Raw genomic sequence first — 21394 nt, 5'->3', positions numbered from 1 at the left:
ACCAAGGAGGATATTCAAGCAGCCAACAAACATATGAAGAAATGCTCACGATCATTAGCTATTAGAGAGATGCAAATAAAAACAACAATGAGGTACCATCTTGCTCCAGCACTAGTAGAAAAGTTCAACAAGACAGAAAATAACAAATGCTGGTGAGGTTGTGGAGAGTTTGGGACTCTCATACACTGCTGGTGGGACTGTAAAATGGTACAACTATTGTGGAAAGCAGTATGGTGATTCCTTCATAAGTTGGGATTAGAAATACCATTTGACCCAGCCATTCTGTTACTAGGTATATACCCTACAGAAGTGAAAGCCATGACAAGAACAGATATATGCATGCACGCCCATGTTCATTGCAGCACTATTTACAATAGCCAAAAGATAGAAACAACCTAGGTGTCCATCAACTGAGGAATGGATAACCAAAGTATGGTACATACACACAATGGAATACTATGCAATGCTAAAGAACAATGAAGAATCTTCAAAACACTGCATAACGTGGATGAACTTGGAGAACATTATGCTGAGTGACATAAGTCAATCACAAAAGGGCAAATAATGTATTAGTCCATTATTGTAAAAGTTAAGGAAAGGTTTATCTATAAGGAAATTTTCTTTATTGGTTACCAGGGGTGGGAGGGGAGGGGAGGGAATGCTGTTAGATAGATAGAGATAAATATTAATTTGAGTGAAGAGAAGGGCAATGTACCAAATGTGAGTGACTAATATGGCGGCATTGAGGATGAGAAAGACGTAGAGAGGTACATGGGAGGTACAGACAACAAAGATAAACCCTTTTGCACATACATTCCTACATTGCCAGTGAAAGCAAACATGGGTATATGGGTGGATAGATGAGTGGACAGGCTGAACTATTAGGCATGTCTATGAAATGGGGAGTGTATCCAAGAACATGTATACGGCTGGTAGACAATGGTCCTATAAGTTTATGTGAATGATCAGAATTCCTAAGTGTATAGTAGAGCTGACAAGGGGCAAGGTTGTAGTCATGGCTTGGTCACAGCCAGGTACCCAGAGGGACTGAGTAGTTGAACCTGCGGGCTTGGGACCATAGTCTCAGGGAACTTCAAGCTTAATTGGCATAGCATACTATACAAAACATTGTTCCACCTCCTACTTTCGTGAGTAGTGACTAGGATCTTAAAAAGCTAGCAAGCTGCCATCTAGATGCAACAATGCATCTCTCCTCATCCAGAGCAAAGAAGAATGAAGAAAACCAAAATTCTTGGAAACAATTAGTCCTAGTGACTGGTACACCATCCAATCTGCAGCCTATATGACTGTGAGACCAGAAGAACTAGATGGTGCCCGGCTACCACTGTCATCCACTTGGAAGGGGATCTATGTAGGAGATCCTTGATAGAGAGGGAGAACAATGTGGAACAAAACTCAAAATCATTTGAAGGGGGAAAAAAGGGGGACCAGGTTTGCTGGTCCAATAGAGCCTGGTGGAACCACTGAGACTATGGCCCCTAGGTGCCCTTCAGGTCTGGAATTGAACACATACCCGTGGTTTCCAGTCAAACAAAAGACAGGCATATGAGTTGAACATTTACCTCAGGTAGATACACTCCTTGAAGAGAACAATCATGGGAGAAAGAAGGGCTGTTTACGCACAGGGAGACAGTTCAGGGGGCAGGAGTCCACAGAGGGATGGACATTGGGAAGAGGTAACTATGGGGAGGAAGTGGAAGGGGAGCTGTTGCATTGTGGTAAACTGTGGTCAATGTCATGAGACAAAGTGTAAGTGAACTGCTGCATGGAAAGTGAATTTGCTCTGTAAATCTTCACCCAAATCACAATAAAAAGAAAAGAAACTGTGGGAATGGTGTGTTTGCTATGTGTATAATCTCAACAACAATAAAACAAATAAAATTTAAAGGGAAGAAAAGGAGCCCCCCCCCCCCCCGCCAAAAAAAAAACAACCCCAGAGCCTCCTCTTGCCCCTCCACCTCCCATCATATGGGGTAATGTTGAGAAATGGCTGGCATGAGGGTGGCACTGGGGAAGTTTAGCTTCTAAGATCTCCCCTTGTCCCACTGACTATCTGTGAATTAGGCTTTCTTGACTTCCATGGTATTCTGCCACCTGTCCTAAGGGTCTGGGTAAGACCAATGGTTAAGTACTCAGCTACTAGCCAAAAGTTTGGCAGTTGGAACCCACCTAGAAACACCTCAGAAGACAGACCTGGCAATCTGCTTCTGAAAAGTCATAGTCTTGAAAACTCCCCAGAACAGTTTTTCTCTGCATGGGGTGGCCATGAGTCGGAACTGACCCAATGGCAACAAACAACAAGAGTATGCCAGTTAGTTATTATCCATCACAATGTATTTCAGGCACTGAAGGCCCATGACTAAGGGATACAGGTCTTTAAAAAGGAGATTGAGTTGGCTCAGGCTAACACCCTGTGGTCCTACTAAACCGATGGAGAAGGGTCCCCTCACTCAACTCCAACTTACCGAAAAGTCAGCATCCTCAGATCTCAGATGATCAGCAATATAGTGCACTCCTTCTAGTGCCTTCTGCATGCTAGGTGACAGCAGGAGCCCACTCTCCTGCACTGGGGCCTCAGCCTTGGCACCTGAGGACCCTGGATGCAGGCCATCATGGCTGCAGAGGGCACCCATTGAGGGGGGTGAATGACCAGCACACACCCATTGATCTTCATCCTCCTCTTCCTCCTCTCTTTCCTCTGTATCCAAATTGGTCTCCAGCCAATGAAAGGAGGGGCTGAGCTTCAGGCCTGGGTGGTCCCGGAGCTCCAAGGGTGGCAGGGGCCGGTTCATCAAAAGCCACTGAGGCACACAGCCCAGAAAGGCCACTCGCACCCAGTGGGGCATATTGTGGGTGCTAGGGGAACGGTGGTGGACATTGAGCACAAATACAGTGATGACAATAGAAAGGGTGACAAAGATCATGGTAAAGAGCAGATATTCGCCAATCAGTGGAATGACCAGGGAGGTGGAAGGGATGATCTCAGTGATGAGCAGGAGGAAGACAGTGAGTGAGAGCAGCACAGAGATGCAGAGAGTGATCTTCTCACCGCAGTCCGAGGGCAGGTAGAAGACAAGTATGGTGAGGCAGGAGATGAACAAGCAGGGGATGATGAGGTTGATGGTGTAGAAGAGGGGCAGCCGCCGAATGACAAAGTAGTAGGTGACGTCGGGGTAGATCTCAGCGCAGCAGTCATACTTCTTGCTGTTGTATGTCCCTGTGGCATTGATGATGGCCCACTCTCCACTCTCCCAGTAGTCCTTCAGGTCCACTGTCTGCTCCATTTGCTCCAGGTCGATCTTGGCCTTGTCATAGGTCCAGGAGCCAAACTTCATCTTACAGTTCTGCTGGTCGAAGGGGAAGAAGGTGACATCAATGCTGCAGGAGCTCTTGTAGATGGCAGGGGGCACCCAGTGCACTATGCCGGTGGAAAAGAGGTGAGCCTTGGTCATGTGGGTCACTGCAAATTCTCCATCTGCACTGGGGAGAGGAAAGGAGTTGTAGGGTCTTGCACACCCCACCTGCTTGAGCCAGGCTGCTCCAGGTAGGTAACTGACAGGAGGAACGCTAACACCAAAGTCAGACCTCACCAAGTTGTTTGAGTTTTACGTAAGTGCATAAGACTTGCCTAGCACACAGAAATTTATAGCTACTGAAGTTGTCTTTTGAACGAGCATTTTTCAAAACACAGTACAAAATTTTGAAGAATATACTAACGTGATTGACTGATTTCACTCAGCATAATATCCTCTAGGTTCATCCATATTGCTGAGTAAAATTAGTCAATCACATGAGGACAGATATTGTATGAGACCATTTCTAAAAAAATCATGAAAAGGTTTACACATAGAAAGAATCATTTTTTTGAAGGGTACTTGGATGGGAGGGTAATTCACTAACCAGAGGGTAGACACTTATTAACTTGGGTGAAGGGAAAAGCAGTATACAATAAGGCAGAGGTCAGCACAAAATAATCAAGGCAAAGGAAGACACTGGGAGGAACACAAGAGCTAAAGGCAACGAAGGTAAATACTATTACATACACAATCCTGCCATGTGGTAATAAAATAAGCTACAAGTAGATACACAGACATTCAAGCTAAAGAAGGGAGGGAAGGTGAATGGGACTATATCCATGAATTTTCATACAGGTTTGACAGAGGATATTTCTACATACGTGTTTACATGTGCTGCAAACATATCCATGAATGTAGTAGGGCATACAGGGGGCAGAGTTACGAAAACTTAGCCATAACCAAACACCTTGAGGGAATGAGTTACTGGGACTGTGGGCCTGTGGGCCTGTGGGTGAGGACCACAGTCTCAGGGGACACTAAGGTCAACTGCCATAACAGCCTATGAAGACAATGTTCTACATCTACTTTAATGTGTAGATATTAATAGCTTGTGAGTAGCCATCTAAGGTGCAGTTATTGGTCTCTCCCTGACAGGGCAAAGAAGAGTGAAGAAAAGCAAAGTCACATGGAAACAATTAATCCAAAGGACTGATGGACCATGTGAACCCTAGCCTTCATGACCCTGAGACCAGAAGAACTAGATGGTACCCATCTACCACTGCTAACCACTCTGAAAGGGATCATAATAGGAAGTCCCAGATAAAGTGGGAGAAAAATGTGAAACAAAACTCAAAATCATAAAAAAAATATCAGGAAAAAAAAATATATCAGGCTTACTAGTCTGACAGAGACTGGTAGAACCCCCAAGACTGGCCTTAGCCACTCTTCAAGACCAGAAATAAACTCACACCCATGGCTCAACTTCAGCCAAATGACAGACAGGCCTATAAGGTGAACAACAGCACCAGGGAGGCACAAACTCATTAGAACAATCAAACATGGGATCAAAAGGGCAGCATTTGTGAACCTACTCCTATGGCTTCCAGACACACAAAAGACAGGCATATGAGCTGAACATTTACATTAGGTAGATACACTCCTTGGAGAGATCAATAATGGGAGAATAGAAGGGCTGTGTGTGCACAAGGAGACAGCTTAGGGGCCAGGAGTGCATGGGAGGGAAGGACGCAGGGAAGAGGTGGCTATGGGGAGGAAGTGGGAGGAGAGCTGTTGCCTTGTGGGAGATTACAGTCAATGTCACAGGCAAAGTGTATGTGAGCTGCTGTATGGAAGATGAATTTGCTCTGTAAACTTCACCCAGATCACAATTTAAAAAGGAGGGGGGCAGCATATGTCCAGTGATAAAGCTCAGAAGGCAGGAAGGGATAGGAAAGAAGGACAAATGGCAATGATAAATACAGGAAGGAAGTGGGAAGAGTGCTGTTACATTGTGAGGATTGCAATCAATGTCACAAAGCAAATGTGTATGAATTGCTGAATGGAAAACCAATGTGCTCTATAAACTTTCACGCAACTCACAATTGAAAGGAAAAAAAGAATATAGTATAATACCAAGGATTTTAAAAATAACCACTATTAATATTGTGATGTATTTCCTTTGCCAAATACAATGTTTTTACATATTTGTGATCACAGTGTATAAGTGTTTTTACTTCTTTAATATTTTATAGTGATTACTTATGAGTATACGTTCTCTCACCTTGGGACTGTGTCTCACTTAGGGTCTTTAGTTCCTTGTATAGAAAAGACCTTGTATCTTTGCTAGTGAAGCTCATTTGTTGATTCTATCCACTTAACTTGCAGTTTTGAGCCAGCTTCACCTACAAGGGCCTCTATCAGAGGTATGGGGGCAGAGAAACGTAAGATCCAATCCCTGCCCTTTTAGGAACAATGGACGCAGCCATAAACAACTACAACACAATGGAGGCAATGTGGCAAAATGCTATGAGAGCGGTCCAACTGCCCCACAAGACTTATGGGAGAAAACTCCCATCCTGCTGGAGCCAGCAAGGTCATTAGTTGTCATTGAACAAGGCTTTGACAGATGGTAGGATCTGATGACGTATAGATAGGGTGGAGAGTATACCAGCAGAAGGACCTGCAAGAACAAGAAACAGGTGGGGAAGGACAGAGCCCACATCCTGGGCTCAGGCTGGAAAGAGGATGTGAGTGGGGGTAAAGCCAGAAGGGCCCCACGGTACTAAAGGGCAGAGGCTTTGAGGGGAGACACTGTTTTTTCAACTGGGGAGAGGGGTGACACTGGCTTCCGGTGCTGCATGAAGGAAGAATTGGAGAAGCTAGTCAGAGTCAAAGGAACTCTTGTGGTGCAGTGGTTAAAGCATTTGGCTGCTAACCAAAAGATTAGTGGTTTGAACCCACCAGCCACTCTGCAGGAGAAAGATGAGGCAGTCTTTTTCCATAAAGACTTACAGCCTTGGAAACTCTATGGGTTATTCAGTCAGGAGCCCCTGGGTGGTGTAAATGATTAACACCCTGGTTGTTAACCAGAAGGATGGCAGTTCAAATCTACCCTGAGTCTCCTCAGAAGACAGTCCTGTTGATGTACTTCCAAAAAATCAGCCACTGAAATCCCAACAGAGCATAGTTCTACTCTGACGCACACATGGGACTGCCACGAGAGAGAGTCAACTTGAGGGCTACTGGTTTGGATTTTTATATTGAGAGTGAAGGATTAATTAAGCAGGTAATGCACTGGGCTAGCTGTGAAGTAATAATGACCTCCCTCAAACCCACTGTTACTGAGTCGATTCCAACTCAGAGCGACCCTATTGGATGGAGTAGAACTGCCCATAGGGTTTCCAAGGCTGTAAATCTTTACAAAAGCAGAATGCCTCATCTTTCTACCATGGAGCAGCTAGAGGGTTCAAACTGCCAACCTTTTGGTTAGCATCCCAACTTTAACTTTAACCACAGCACCATCAGAGCTCCTCAAGACCTCCCCAGGGTAGTCAAATAGAAAAGAAGAAAAAATTAAGATGACAGAGACTATAAGGACCCACAATGGGAAGTTAGAAAGGAGGAAGAAGCATGTGGGAGGTTAGAAAGGAGGAAGAAGCAAAGACTATTTTTCAGCACTAGCTTTGGGGATCTAGGAACCCTAATGATTCATTAAGTTGTACTTCTCCAGAACCTAAGATCCCTTAAGTATTGCCACACCTTGGCTCTGTGAAGTAGTCTTTAACGTACAATCTCTCTCTCTCGAGAATTCCCACAGTCAATCCTAAAACTCAGAGGACCAGAAGAATACTTAGGAAAAGACAGATTTCTTTCCTATGGAGTAGTTTCAGGCAGCAGTTATATACAGGCTGGAAAAAGGAACTTTGGAAAAAAGCAACAAACAGATCAAGATCAGCAAGAACAAAAGTTAAAAAAAAAAAAAAAAGGCATTTCTGTTATCACATATAATTACCACAAGATGGCAACATGCGCCCCATTTTGAGGAAGGCCTGGGAAAGAAAAAACGCAATTTTCTTAATACCTTTATTGTTAACCTGCAGTGGAATGTCTGTGTGGAGGGAGACCCTTTTTTAAAAGTCTGTAAGATTTGGAGTTGGACTTTTGTCCTAGCAAAAGATTCTCTTGTTAACATCAAGTAACACTGGCTTCAGCTTCATTTGGGAATGTTAAAGCTCGAGGTCCTATCTGATACTAGGAATTTGCTCCCGGCCTCTGCAAAACCTGACCCAGGAAACAGAAACAAGGATCCTGGGTGCTGCTGTGGGACACGGAGCTATGGGGTGAGGTGGGACATCTGTGAGTCCTGCAACAGCAGCAAACGCCAGTATCTGCTCTATTAGCCCTCCCAGGTAATGCAGTGATAAACACGTTGAGGTGAAAGGGTTTTGGGTCTGATCAGAACTGGATAATATAAAGAAATCATTATCATTCCGTTCTGATCTACCTGAAGTGGAACTCAAAACCCAGAAATGGTTCATTTTCTCCTTTGTTTTATTAAAAAAAAAAAAAAAGTTTTCAAATAGGGTCAAATAAATTGCAAAATGCTCTGTTAAATGGGTTTCTTTACTGTAAAACTTCTAATAATATTTAATTAGTGTGCCTTGACATTTTCCAAAGGATTTGGGATTATGGCATTCAATGTTATCCACAATTATTTGTGCACAGAACCATTTTTCATACTTATTTTTATCTCAAAGAGCTAAAACCAGTTGCTGTTAAGTAGATTCTGACTCACAGTGACCCTATTTGGTCAGAGGACAACTATGCTTCACAAGGTTTCAGTGGTGGTGATCTTTCAAAGGTATGTCACCAGGCTGTTCCTCAGGGGTGCCGCTGAATGGATTTGAACCAACCTTTCAATTAGTAGCCAAGCATTTAACCCTTTGTGCCTCTCAGGGTCTCCAGTGATCCTTAGAAACATATTTAGACAAACATAACACTAAACATATTTTAATTTTAACTTTTTGATTTCTAAATGGAGAATTACCTGATAGCAAACACAGTTTAATTAAAGTATAGATCTCTATTTTTTTTTTTTCTGTAGAACATTTTGCTTTTTGTTCACCAGAGTTCTTTTCAAACTCCTCTGTTTTTACAAACTTTTAGTCATTATGCTTATAGACTAATAATATTTGGTCTGGAATACAAGGCTAAAATTTTGAAAAATACACATATCAAGTGTGTTTAACCCCTTAGAAGATGTGTCTACTGCATGCTGCTAACTGATTCCAACATTTTTCCACACACAAACTTTTAGGCATTATTTTCAGAACATGCACCATATTAGAGGGGGAAAAAAAAAAAACCTTCAGTATTGACACATCTTTGTTCTACTAGCACACTTCCAGGCACTGATATATAGCAGATGTTCAATACATTTTGGTTGTATGAGTGAATGAGAAAACAAAATAAATAAGGGAATAAGAGAAATGGAAAGAAAAAAAAATTCTTAGCCAAGCCCGATTTGAGCCCAAACTGACTGAGAGAAGCAATGAAGCTGAGCAGCTAGGCCAAGCCCCTCCCACATTCAACTCTGTAGAGACTCCTGTCACCATCCCCTCGGCCAGACTCCCAGGACAGCAAGGGCTTCCTACTTGTTGTAGAGGACAAGGTCCGGGATCCAGATCATCTCGGAAGGGACCCGGAGGGATGTGATGTTGCCGAAATCGGCCGGGTTCCAGCGCAGCTTGTAGTCGCTCCACTCCTGTGCACAGAGAGGAAGGTGCGTCCCTGCAGGCTTGGTCTCAGCACTGACCGCCGGCAGCCTGGGGACTGACTCTCTGAGGCTGGGCCTGAGAAGCCATGTGAGGACCACCAGGAGCTCCTCCCCCAGCCCCACGATCAAAATGGCTCTGATGCCTGGAAAGGGCTCTGGCCTAGGAATCAAGATCCGGCCTAGGATAATCAACCTGAATCTGACTTTGGTTCTGAAAGCCTAGCATCCGGAGAAACCCTCAGTCCTGCGAAAACCGAGACGATTGGTCACCCTAGTCAGACCACTAGTCCTCATTCTGCCACTCTCCAGCTGCACAGCTTCAGCAAGCCACTTAACTCCTCTGTAGTGTTGGCATATTTTAGTCTGGCCATTCAGTCTAGGAAGAGCCTCAATATAGAGCTGGTCAGGTAACGCTGGGCAGCTCCCGGTATTTCTCCATTTAACAGATGAGGAACCGAGAACCGGAAAGGTAAAAACAACCTGCTGGAGATATACACCTGAGAAGGGGAATTAACCAGTGACTTTCAAACTGTGCTCCAGAGAGCTCCATGTTGGGTCTCAGTGTGTATATGTGTGTGTGTGGGGGGGGGGGGGATAAACTCTGGGCCCCGCCTCTGTTTCCATCAGAGCAGCTCCAAAAGAATCTTTCTCCCCGCATACCACAGGTCAGTCATTACTCTCTCTAAGACTTTTCTTTGGCATAGTGCCTAAGGCATTTGACTGCTAACCAGAAGGCTGGCAGTTCAAACCCACCAGCCACTCCTCAGAAGGAAGGTTGAGCAATCTACTTCGGTAGTGATAACGCCTCGGAAACCCATGGAGGGGTCGCTATGAGTCGAATCCGACTAGAAGGCAGTGAGTTTGCTTTGGAAGGCTTTTCTTTATGGTCTTATTGTAAGTTGTGATTACACATTGATTTTGAGTTTTCAGGAAGTAGGCACATGAGAAGACAACTTTTTGTCTACCTCAGTGCTTCCCAAACTTCAAGCACTTGAGTACCAACTTCATAATTTTTGCCACTTACGTGTACCACATGTACTATAACATAGTTAATATTTTTCTTTAAGGAGTCCCTGAGTGGCAGAAACGGTTAAGCATTTGACTACTAGCTGAAAGGTTGCTGGTTCGAATCCCCACACACACACAACACAGAGGTGCCTCGGGGTTTAGGCCTGGAGATCTGATTCTGAAACATCACACCTTTGAAAACCCTATGGAGCAGCAGTTCAACCCTGACACACATGGGGTTGCCATCAGTCAGAATCAACTCGATGGAAACCCACAACCACATTTTTCTTTAAATTAGTTCACTGTTTTTAAACTTACATAAATTAATATTTTAATTTTATATCACTGATAGCAATGGGAAACTAACAGCATTTGAAACAATTTGCTATTACTAAAGAAAGGTTTGTGAGCCACCTGAATTCATCTCACCAAACCACTGTTGGTACCCAAACCAGCCCTGGGAACATCTTGGTCTAGCAGTGGTATTGGCTAATCATCTGGAAGGTGGTGGACAGAGGAATCACTTGCAAAATGGAAAAGACATATCTGTAAATTTGTAAATCTGTCAGGACTTCTCAAGACATTGACTAACAATTTTCAAAGTGATCATCTTTATCAGTGTGCACCTTTTTCCCCAGTACATGGTCTGTCAAGCTTTCAGGTTCTGCCAGCATTTCTGGGGCACCCACCCAAGCAAGGTTGCATCATTCAATTCCTCATAGGCACGTGGGAGGTAGGATGTATTATTCTGATGCTGTTGTCATTGTTCTTAGGTGCCTCTGAGTCAATTCCAACTCATAGCGACCCTATGTACAACAAAACAAAACACTGCCCTGTCCTGCACCATCTTCACAATCCCTCCTGAGCTTGAGCCCATCATTGTAGCCACTGTGTCAATCCATCTTATTAAGGTTCCCATATTACAGAAGAGGAAAGGAGGCTCAGAGAGCTTAAGTAATATGCCCAGTATCCGAAGCCGACTCCCATTCCAGGGCTTCTCCCTCTACTTCCTACCCTCCACCCCTCTCTATGGGGATGATTAGGGCAACTCAGATCAGTGAGTTCTGCCCCATTCCTGCCTCCACTGAGGGTATGGCCCTCACCTGCTTCAGCCAGACGTTGGTGGTCATCATTTGGTTCTTCTCATCCTGGCAGGGAGTAGGGAGAGAGTAAGAACAATTAGAATGACAGAGCCAGCCTTAGAAAACAAAGGAGAGTGGGATGGCTGTTTCTGGCACCTCACCCACTGGAGGAAATTCTTAAAGGACATCTCAAGTACAGCCCACCCACCACTCCCACCTGACACTGCCACCCTGGCTCAGACTCTCCAGATGCACAGGCTACTTGGGTCCTCTTGGCTGTGTCAAGTGGAGCAAGCAAGGCATCTAGAAAGCCCACTGCTGCCCTTCAACCCCTTCCCTGGAGGAGACTCCAGGGCTGAGAGAGAGGGAGGGAGAGGGAACAGACTTGGGAAGAGCATGGACTAGATCACCTCTGTGGGCCACCCAGCCTGACTGACAAGGCTGTAACTGAGGTGGCCTGACTGAGGCTGGAACTGGAGATAAAAGGAGGACACCGGGAATGGGGCCCAGACTGGTCTGGGGGCTGATCCTGAGGCAACGAAGGGTGGTAGGAAGTACACACCACATCGATGAGCTGGGCAATGGACAGACCGAAACGCACGATCACAACATCTGAGGTGTTGGGCACTGGCCGTGCCCAGCGGTTATAGCCCTTGAAGAGGTGTTTGAAGAGGCGGTCCTCGGCTTGTGCATGGGAGCCTCGCTGTCCCAGTGCTACAAAAGAGAGAGAGAAGAGTGGGGTCTCCAGGAGTGCACTCATCATGACTGGGTGCTTGGCTTCTGTTCCTTCTCCCCTCAAGTCAGAGCCACTCAACCTCACCAAGCCTCAGTTTTCTCATCTGAGAAATGGGGATGATAATCCAGATCCTATCTCAAAACACTGTTGAGGATTAAATCCAATAGTGCAGATCAGAGCTTGGCATAGAACCTAACACATGGTTCAAGCTCATGAGATGTCAGCGACACAAGAAGTAGGGGAAACAAGTGCTAGAGAGAGGTGCAGAAACAGGGAATGGGGAAGAATTCAGACCTAGAGACAAGATTCAACCTTGAACTGAAGAGCACAAGTGGCACAGTGACATGATGGAGACACCTGGTCTGTGTGGGTGAATTGGAGAGAGATGAGCTTCCCTCAGAACCTGTGTCTGCATCAGTTACAGACATCCCTTAGAGACATTGCAGGTTTGGTTGGAGATCTCTGCAATAAATATAACAATAGAGTCACCTCCATTTTTTGGTTTCTAAGTGCCTATAATAGTTACTTTTGCACTATGCTGTAGTCCATTTAGTGTGCAATAGTATTATGAAAACATTTAAAATATTGTGAGGATTATCAAAATGTGGCACAGAGACACCAAGTGAGCACATGCTGTTGGAAAAATGGCGCCAATAGACTTGCTCGACAGGGTTGCCACAAGAAAACAAAAAAAAACGCATTATCTGCAAAGGGCAATAAAATGAAGTATGCCTGTACTGTGGACCTGGGCAGCAGTGGGGCAGCCTTTAGATGACTTACCAATGCTAGCACGTCTGATTTTGAGGCTAGGAAATGCTTTGCCATATTGGGCATTTCCCTGATTTTTTCTTAAACTGTTGGCATTTGTTACTTCTGGGGCAGATGATAAGGTCTGGTGGCATCGTGCCTAAGGCATTTGACTGCTAACCAGAAGGCTGGTGATTCAAACCCACCAGCCACTCTGCAGAAGGAAGACTGGGCAATCTACTTCCATGAAGATTTACCACCTCAGAAACCCAAAAGGGGTCAATGGGTCAGAATCGACTTGATGGCAGTGAGTTTTGTTATTGTTGTTTGGGGGCAGATAATTAACATTCTCAGCTGCTAGCCAAAAGATTGGAGGTTTGAGTCCACCCCAAGGTGCCTTAGAAGAAAGGCCTGGTGATCTACTTTTGAAAAATCAACATTGAAAACCCTACAGAGCACAGTTCTACTCTGACACTCACAGGGGTTGCCATGAATTGGAGTGGACTTGATTGACAACTGGCTATCAGTTACACAATGTTCCACAGTAGTCTGATGGAACCCCACACATGTTTCACCACTTCAGGGGTTCCTGATGCCTGAGCACATTGAGAACTACTCCTCTCAACTCCAAAAAGACTTGTAATTGCCATTGGGTGACAGAAAGTTTGTCACTGACCATAGCTGCAGTGTTTTGAGTGTCTACAGTGTCCCAGATGCTATATAACTCATTGCTATTTGCAACTTTAATTTCTTTTAATCCTCACAATAGCTCTGGAATGTTCACAGCATTATTTGCATTTTTCAGATGAGGAACACTGATGCTCAGGGAGGTTCAAGGTGACATAGCTGTTAAAGTCAGAGCTGTGACTGCTCCTCTGTCTTCTCACTGAGAAACAGCTACTTGGCTGATGATTTCTGAGGTCCCTTGCAGCTCTGGCTGTCATGATGATGCTCTCAGGAGGAGTTTCCTCCATAGAGTATGTGAGCATCATGGGTATGAAAGTACATCCTATTGATTACACCAACTCACCTGCTGGGATCAGAAGGAGCCACCACAGGCCTAGTTTTGCCATGGATGGGAGTATAGGATGGGAGAGGTCCGTGACTTCAGAACAGGGGGCTGGCTTCTCCTGAACAGAAGAAGGGCGGCCAGGGCTCTGCTGTGTTTGGGGCTCAGGAAGCTGGTAGGGCCAAGCTGCCTCTGGACTCTGCGCAGCTCTCACTCTCTGCTGAACCTGAGCAGACCCAGGAAATGGCTTTTAGGATTGTACATCCTTGACAAGGAAGGGGTTTTGTTTCTCCCACTGCACAGAGGTGTAAAAGTTGAGGAGCTAGCCTTCAACAGGCCTTCCAGGGAACTAAGGCCCTTGAACTCTCTCTGGCTTGGTTGAGGAATCAGGTCAACCAGCCACTCTGCCCAGAAGATAGGCCCTGAGCTGTGGCACAGAGGGGGGCACAGGACGGAATTGAAGTCCCCATCACCTTGGTGGCAGTGTCTCATCTATGCCATGGAAATAATGATACTACAAAGGGTAGTCACGTAAAAGAAGAAGAGCACCATTCTCAAATGCCAAAAGGTGAAAACAACCCAAATGTCCACCAACTGATGGAAACATGCATAACATGGGATATATAAATATAATAGAATGTTATTCATCCATAAAAAGGAATGTCATGATGATAGATCCTGCAACATACATGGCCTTGAAAACATTATGCTGAGTGAAAGAAGCCAGCCACAATAGAGCACATTTTGTATGATTCCTTTTATGTGAAATGTCCTGAATAGACAGGAAGCAGATTGGTGGGTTACCAGAGTTCAGGAAGGGAAAATGGGGAGTGACTGCTTAATGGGTATAGGTTTCCTTTTGGGCTGATGAAAATGTTCTGGGACTGAATGGTGTTGATGGTTACACAACATTACGAATGTACTAAATATCATTTAGTACCTTGGCATAGTGGGTAAAGAAGTTGACCGCTAACCAGAAGGTTGGTGGTAAATTTTGATACGAGTATTTGAACACAATAAAAAAGGAATGTGAGTAAAAGTTCTTTAAATATGTAAACCACTAAATACATGAGGGAGTAAGAACTAGTATTGATGGAGTCATGAAGACTTTCTGTCTGGCATCCCCCTTGTCCCAACTCTCTCAGCACTGGTCACAGGCAGTATAGACACTTCACCACCCCTCACACCTATAAGCCTACCCCATCCTGCCCTCCTTTAGTAGAAGAAAGAGAACTGGACTTGGAGTTTGCAAATGTGGTTTTGAATTTTGGCTCCTAAGAGCCATTTCTTGGGTTCACCTTGGACAGGCTACTCAACCATGCTGGGATTTTGTCAGATCTATAAAATAAAGATAGCATGTACCCCTGCCCTACCCACCCTTCAGGACCAAAGAAAGTAGCAGATGGACTCCCACCCATGAAAGCCCCTAAGCACTGGAGAGCTGGATAGTGCTCTGTTACCAGGACACAATGACCCAATGGCATCACATATTGATCAAGTGTGCCAGCTTGGGGAAAGAGAGGGTACTGGAGGGATTCGATGTGAATTTCAAAGTGTTGACATTCCTGGAACATAAAATTGATTGAGATAGGCTTTTCCAGAATATGTTTGGAGTGGCATCCCTGAATGATGCAAATGGTTAAGCATTCCACTACTAGCGGAAAGGTTGGCAGCTTGAACCCACCCAGAGACATCTGGGAAGGCAGGCCAGGCGATCTGCTTCTGAAAGGTCACAGTCTTGAAAATCCTGTGAATCAGTTCTACTCTGACACATGGGAGTTGCATGAGTGGAAATCTATTTGACAGCAATTAACAACAACAACAGAATCAATCCAAAGTATGTATGGAGTAGAATACCCTCCCACTTCAATTTTCTTGGAATTTTGAATTAAAGACTTCCTAGAAATTGATCATTACATTCACTCTCCTGTTCCTTCAGGAAACTATGGCTGCACATCACCAGCCACACTAGTCGCCACACTACAACCCACTCCTGCCCCAGGATCCACTCTTGGTGGTCCTAGCTCTCTTAGGAGGGCTGTTGCTTATTCCTCGCCTGTCCCCTAAACCCTACCTGGCATCTCTGTCCTGAAGTGGAAAAGGCCAGTGGTTCCTAGAGGGTGGCTGTTGTGAAGCACCTGCTGGGTGCCGGGAGAGGACAGTCCACAGCCCAACCAGAATGGGGCCTCCAGAGACACCATGAGGTTGGAGCAGGGGGTCCTAGTAGTTGGCAGCTCCCTCCTTAGAGAGTTCCCCAAACACTCTTCCCCCCCCCCCCAATCTGCAGCTGCTTCTGTCCAAACAACAAATTGTATGCTAGTGCATAATGTCAGGAGCTCTCTTACTGGAGAGTTCTGTCTGCTTTGTATATATATAAACTAGCGTCTCCCTCCAAATCATGCACAATGGTTGTGTCACCATCCCCCACCTGGGCTCTCAATACCTAAGTCGCAGGTGTCAGTGAACTGCTGAGCCATTGCCTCAGGGTCTCAGGGTCTCTGACCCTCAAAGGTACAGGAACTTATCTCCTGGGGGCTACCCTAAGCAGATCCACTCCAGAGGAAATGAGCATAGCTAACTTTGTCCAAAGGAAGCTATCATCACCATTTTGCTCTTTTAATCTTTTTTCTTATGTACATATTGATCACCTGTGTTGTCTCTAGGTGCAAGGATTAGAAGAATATGTATGTATATATCAATATATGTATCAATTCATAGCAACCACCGTTGGGTTTCCAAGGCTTATAAATCTTTACAGAAGCCAACAGACTCCTCTGTCTTCCATAGAGCAGCTGATAGGGTCAAACCACTGACTTCTTGGTTAGCAGACAAATACTTTAACCATTACACCACCAGAGCTCCATATATGTATATATATGTAGTTAGGTAGACATACGTACATATAAATATATACTATGAATATATATGTATGTATATATACAATTTTCTGCATTTTCCAAATTCCCTGCCATAAGCATGTATTAGTTATGTAATATAAAAAGTATATTAAAACCCACATTCTTCCCAAACTACATGCAAATTTGAGACTCCCTTCCTCCATCTGAATGGAGTATGAGTAATCAAAAGTCAACTGTGTTAATTGGAATCATCTTAGGGCAGAAACAAGAATGACACTAGGAGATGGGTGTCATCCTCTGAACTCCTCATAGGGGGAGGAGAGGGCAGGACAAAATGTCCACAGGGACTTTTAAGAAAAGCAGAAGTTCCCAGTGTGAGCTTCTTCAGGGTAAGAACTATGTCTTATTCATTTTTTTATCTCCAGCACCTACACTTAGCAGATGTTCATGTCATGGTCTTCAGGAATGTACAGGACATTGTGAAAGGGAGGAAAAGTGCTCTGAGGGCATCCATGGAAAGAGAGCAAGACTTGCCACTGTGTTAGGGAGCAAGACTGTGTAGAACATTTGTTCTCATAATTCAATTGTTTGTTATTTTCTTTATTCACTCATCATTTATTGGGGGCCAACTATGTGCCAGACAATAACAAACCAAACCAAACTCACTGCCATCCAGTTGGATCTGACTCATAGCAACCCCTCCTTGGGTTTCTGAGATGGTACTACTACAGAAGTAGATTGCCCAAACTTCCTTCCAAGGAGCGGCTGGTGGGTTTGAACTGCCAGCCTTCTGGTTAGCGGTCAAAGGGCTTAAGCACTATACCACTAGAAAACTAAATACACATGGTCCAGAGGATAACACAGTGGAGAAAAGGAAAGGGAAGAAATATCCTAGAATCTCATCAACCCTGGGTGTGAGCCATGATTTATTCCTTTAGTCGTCATTGTTTCAAAGTCATCAAAGAAACTTCCAAGTTCCCCGAGACATCCCTTTCAGGCTTTTTACAACTCACCACATTGGAAAGTACTTCCCAGAGTCTGATTCTGTGTAAGCATCAGAAAGAGGTATTAGTTTAGTTTGGTTTGGTTTCAGATACTGGTGTTGATACCACATATAAGAGACTAGATTCTTTAACACCAAGAAAAACTGTAGATCATTTCTCTGTACTTATCCAAACACCTGACAATCACTGAGGTCCTACTGCACGCTCCTCCCACCTGAGAAATAAAACAAAAAGTCCAAACCAATTGCCCTCAAGTCATTTCTGACCAGGGTTTCATACCGGTTCATTCAGGTTCTACCCCTGGCTGTGAATTTGCATCATCTCCACCCCAGATATAATGAATCAGAATCTACAATTTATAAGAGTTTATGTATAGATGAGAATCACCTGTGGACCGAATAAGAATCACCTGAGGATCTTGTTAAAATGTAGGTTCTAATTCTGTGCATCTGGGGTGGAAATACAAATTCTCCAAAGGAGGATGAATCAGAATGAAGTGGTTCAAAGCCCTGATTCTGACTCATGATGACCCCATGTGTACAGAGTATAACTGCTTCATGGGGTTTTCAAGGATATGACCTTTCAGAAGTAGATTGCCAGGCCTTTCTTCCAAGGCACCTCTGGATGGGTTCTAACTGCCATTCTTTTGGCAGTAAGAATTGCCTAATTTTGTCCTCCTAATTTAGGGGGGAGCTCTGGTAGCATAGTGGCTAAGGCACTTGCCTGCTAACCAGACGGCTGGCGGTTCAAACCCACCAGCCACTCCTTGGAAGGAAGGTTGGGCAATCCTACTTCCGTAGTGATACTGCCTCGGAAACCCAAGGAGGGGTCGCTATGAGTTGGGACCGACTTGATGGCAGTGAGTTTGGTTTAGTTTTAATTTACCTATGCATGTCAGTGACCAAAATATTACTGTTAAAATGAAAAAAGAACCAAACCAAACTCACTGCCATCGAGTTGATTCCGACTCATAGTGACCTGCGTTGGGTTTCCAAGGCAGTAAATCTTTATGGAAGCAGATTGCCCAGTCTTCTTTCCACAAAGTGTTTGGTGGGTCTGAACTGCCAACTTTCTGGTTGTCAGTTAAATGCTTTAGGCACTACCCCACCAGAGCTCCTTGTTAAAATGAAAAAGAGTTATAAAATTCAATTGCTTATATCTATAAGGGGGAGCTCTGGTAGCATAGTGGCTAAGACACTTGCCTGCTAACCAGACGGCTGGCGGTTCAAACCCACCAGCCACTCCTTGGAAGGAAGGTTGGGCAATCCTACTTCCGTAGTGATACTGCCTCGGAAACCCAAGGAGGGGTCGCTATGAGTCGGGGCCGACTCGACGGCACATAACAACAACAACAACATATCTATAAGGTACTTAATTGCTAACTAGAAAGTCAGTGGTTCAAACCCACCAGCTGCTCTGTGGAAGGAAGGTGGGACTATCTACTTTCGTAAAGATTTACAGCCTCAGAAGCCCAATGGAGGTGGCTATGAGTTGGAATCGACTTGATGGCAGTGAGTTTTTATTATCACATATACATGAAGACTCACGGTTTTGTTTTTGGTTATATGTGAGGAAACAGAGCTAGATAGTGCAGGGAAAGAGGATTCCAGGGTTCCCTTTGATGTTAACTCTTACAAGGTCTTCCGATGAATAACTTCCTTCCATTTCTGTAGTTTGAATATTTACAAAGCGCATTCACACCTTTGATCTCATTTGAACCTCACAGAACCCCTAAGAGAGCAATTATCTGTGCTGTGGAGTGGATTCCAACTCACACTGACCCTATAGGACAGAACTGCATCTTGGTGTTTCCAAGGCTGTAAATCTTTATGGAGATAGACTGTCACATCTTTCTCCACAGAGCTGGGTTCGAACCACAGGTTTCAATTAGCAGCCCTTCTAGGAGGGCATAGAGAGAGATAATATTATCCCTTTCATGTAAATGAGAAAACTGTTATTCAGAGAAGCTGATAGATTTGCCTAAGGCCACATAGGCGATAAAGTGATAAAGTTGGGATTCAAGCTCAGGTCTTCAGCTTCTAAATTATAATGTGGATGTGGATGCGGGTGAAGTGCTACCCAGTGGCACCAACTAGGATGGTAAGTACCCACCCAGTACTTCCATCTGCTTTATAGATCTCAGCACTATGACTGTTGTAGCTAAGCCCCTATCAGAACTGAGAGGTTATCAGAACTGAAGAAAGGGAAATGTGCCCCCACCCCAAAGCCGAGCTCACCTGCATTGCAGGTTGGTTCTAGGAGATTCCTCTAGTGTGAAAATTTACTCACTCCTTTGAACAAGCAAATATCATGGCTACAAAGTGTAAGGCTACCATCCATTTCACCTTTTAAGCAAGTACATTAAGGAAAAGATTTTTTTTTTTTCCCCATTAATGAAATTGAAGGAGGAATAATGGAAGTTCGGGCATACTGAAATTGTATCATATAAAGATCCAATGAGTGACCTCCATACCTTTCTCTGAAAATTCCTCTGGAAGAATGTGCAAATGAGATTCATTTGACTCTAGAGGACATCCTCCTGCAAGATGCCTCAAATTTGCATCCCTCTGGTCATTTCATTAATGTGTCACTGGAAACCAAAGGAGAAATTGTTCCAGGTAATTGACAGTAATTAAAGTAACCTTCCACCGCTCGTTAGAAAGATATTAAAAGAGGAAAAAGTCCTGGACTCTTTGATGCTCTAAGTGGCTGGACTGGCAGGTTGGGGGTGGGGGGCTGTGTTGGAGAAATCCTTGTATATAAAGTGAATTTGGGTGGATAAGGTGTACAGAGAAATCTATATAAAAATATTGCATAGGTAGAGTGTTTGGATACTAATATCCTTATTCAGCTTGTCTCTCTGCTGATGTGCAGGTGTGCAGACCCCATCTCCACCTCCCCAGGCTCACTGCGATTGATCACCCACCTCTTGAGTGCCGGTTTCATTGATGTCAAGGTAATCCGGGCTTGCTTCCTTGTCCATCTTCTGCTTGCAGCTGGTTCTCCACATCTCACTCACCACCAGGTCATCTTCTATCCTTTTCCCAAGCACCGCTTTCTCCAGAAAGCCTGCTTAGCTCCCACCCGGCACCTCCCTGCACATGGGAATCCCAGCTCTTCCACAATTGCTAATAAACCAAAGGAAGCCCCTTGATTAGAGGAAATGATCCTGCTGCTTCTTCCAAATAATTTCTTTAGAAGTGCTTAGGGGAGAGAGAACATATTTCTGTCTTTTAAATCTGCCTTGCTCAATAAATTGATTAACACTCCCAGGTTGGGTGAGATCTTAAAGGTCATCCGGGTACCATGATGCTGATGTAGAAATCCTCTCCATGAATTCTAGCCTTAGAACAACCCCACCAATGAAGACCTTGATACCTTCCAAGTCAGTAAATACCATCAGTATCTCTTAGTTTTTATTAAAGCATGTGCAATATTTGCTGAATGGATACATAAGGAACAAAAGAATAAATAGTAGTAATAAAGACATTCAGGCAGATTTTATACAGTAGAACCACTGCTCCTGAGACTATACTACCCTAAACAGCAGAGGAGTTGACTACCATTGGGCTCTGAATAGCCCCAGCAGAGATGACCTGAAGACAAAAATTTTTCTGGTAGCAGGTGACTTCCAGCATTCTGACATAATCCGCTTCTAAGTAACCAGAACTAATAGTAGCCCTTTGACCCCACATCCAAATGTTCCCACACCCACAATGTCTCCAACACAAGCCATGGGAGCACCTTTCTTACCTGTGGCCGCGGAAGACATTCAATGGATACAGAGCACCAGCCTGGCTTGGAGAGGCTGGGCAGCTGACAAAAGTTCCCTTAGAAATTGTCAAGTACAAAGTGGA

The 21394-nt window shown here is 44.4% G+C and overlaps 1 protein-coding gene across 1 annotated transcript in view; it reads right to left on the bottom strand.

Annotated features, from left to right (window-relative positions):
• CHRNA2 (cholinergic receptor nicotinic alpha 2 subunit) overlaps positions 1-13727 on the bottom strand; it is an 18482-nt gene extending 4755 nt beyond the window's left edge. Inside the window, exons 1-5 of the mRNA XM_007938734.2 lie at positions 13697-13727; positions 11746-11897; positions 11205-11249; positions 8972-9081; positions 2487-3501 (exon numbers count right to left, since the gene is read on the bottom strand). Of these exons, the coding sequence (XP_007936925.1) occupies positions 2487-3501; positions 8972-9081; positions 11205-11234 (1155 nt within the window). The 5' untranslated portion in view covers positions 11235-11249; positions 11746-11897; positions 13697-13727. The remainder of the gene's footprint in view (positions 1-2486; positions 3502-8971; positions 9082-11204; positions 11250-11745; positions 11898-13696) is intronic.
• Between the last annotated feature and the right edge of the window lie 7667 nt (positions 13728-21394).

The sequence above is a fragment of the Orycteropus afer genome, unplaced genomic scaffold (genome assembly GCF_000298275.1).
Source record: "Orycteropus afer afer isolate SDZICR_OR568_19922 unplaced genomic scaffold, OryAfe1.0 scaffold00053, whole genome shotgun sequence".
In the NCBI taxonomy this organism is placed as follows: domain Eukaryota; kingdom Metazoa; phylum Chordata; class Mammalia; order Tubulidentata; family Orycteropodidae; genus Orycteropus; species Orycteropus afer.
The sequence above is the reverse complement of the archived record's forward strand: the minus strand, read 5'-3'. Positions and strand labels throughout refer to the sequence as shown.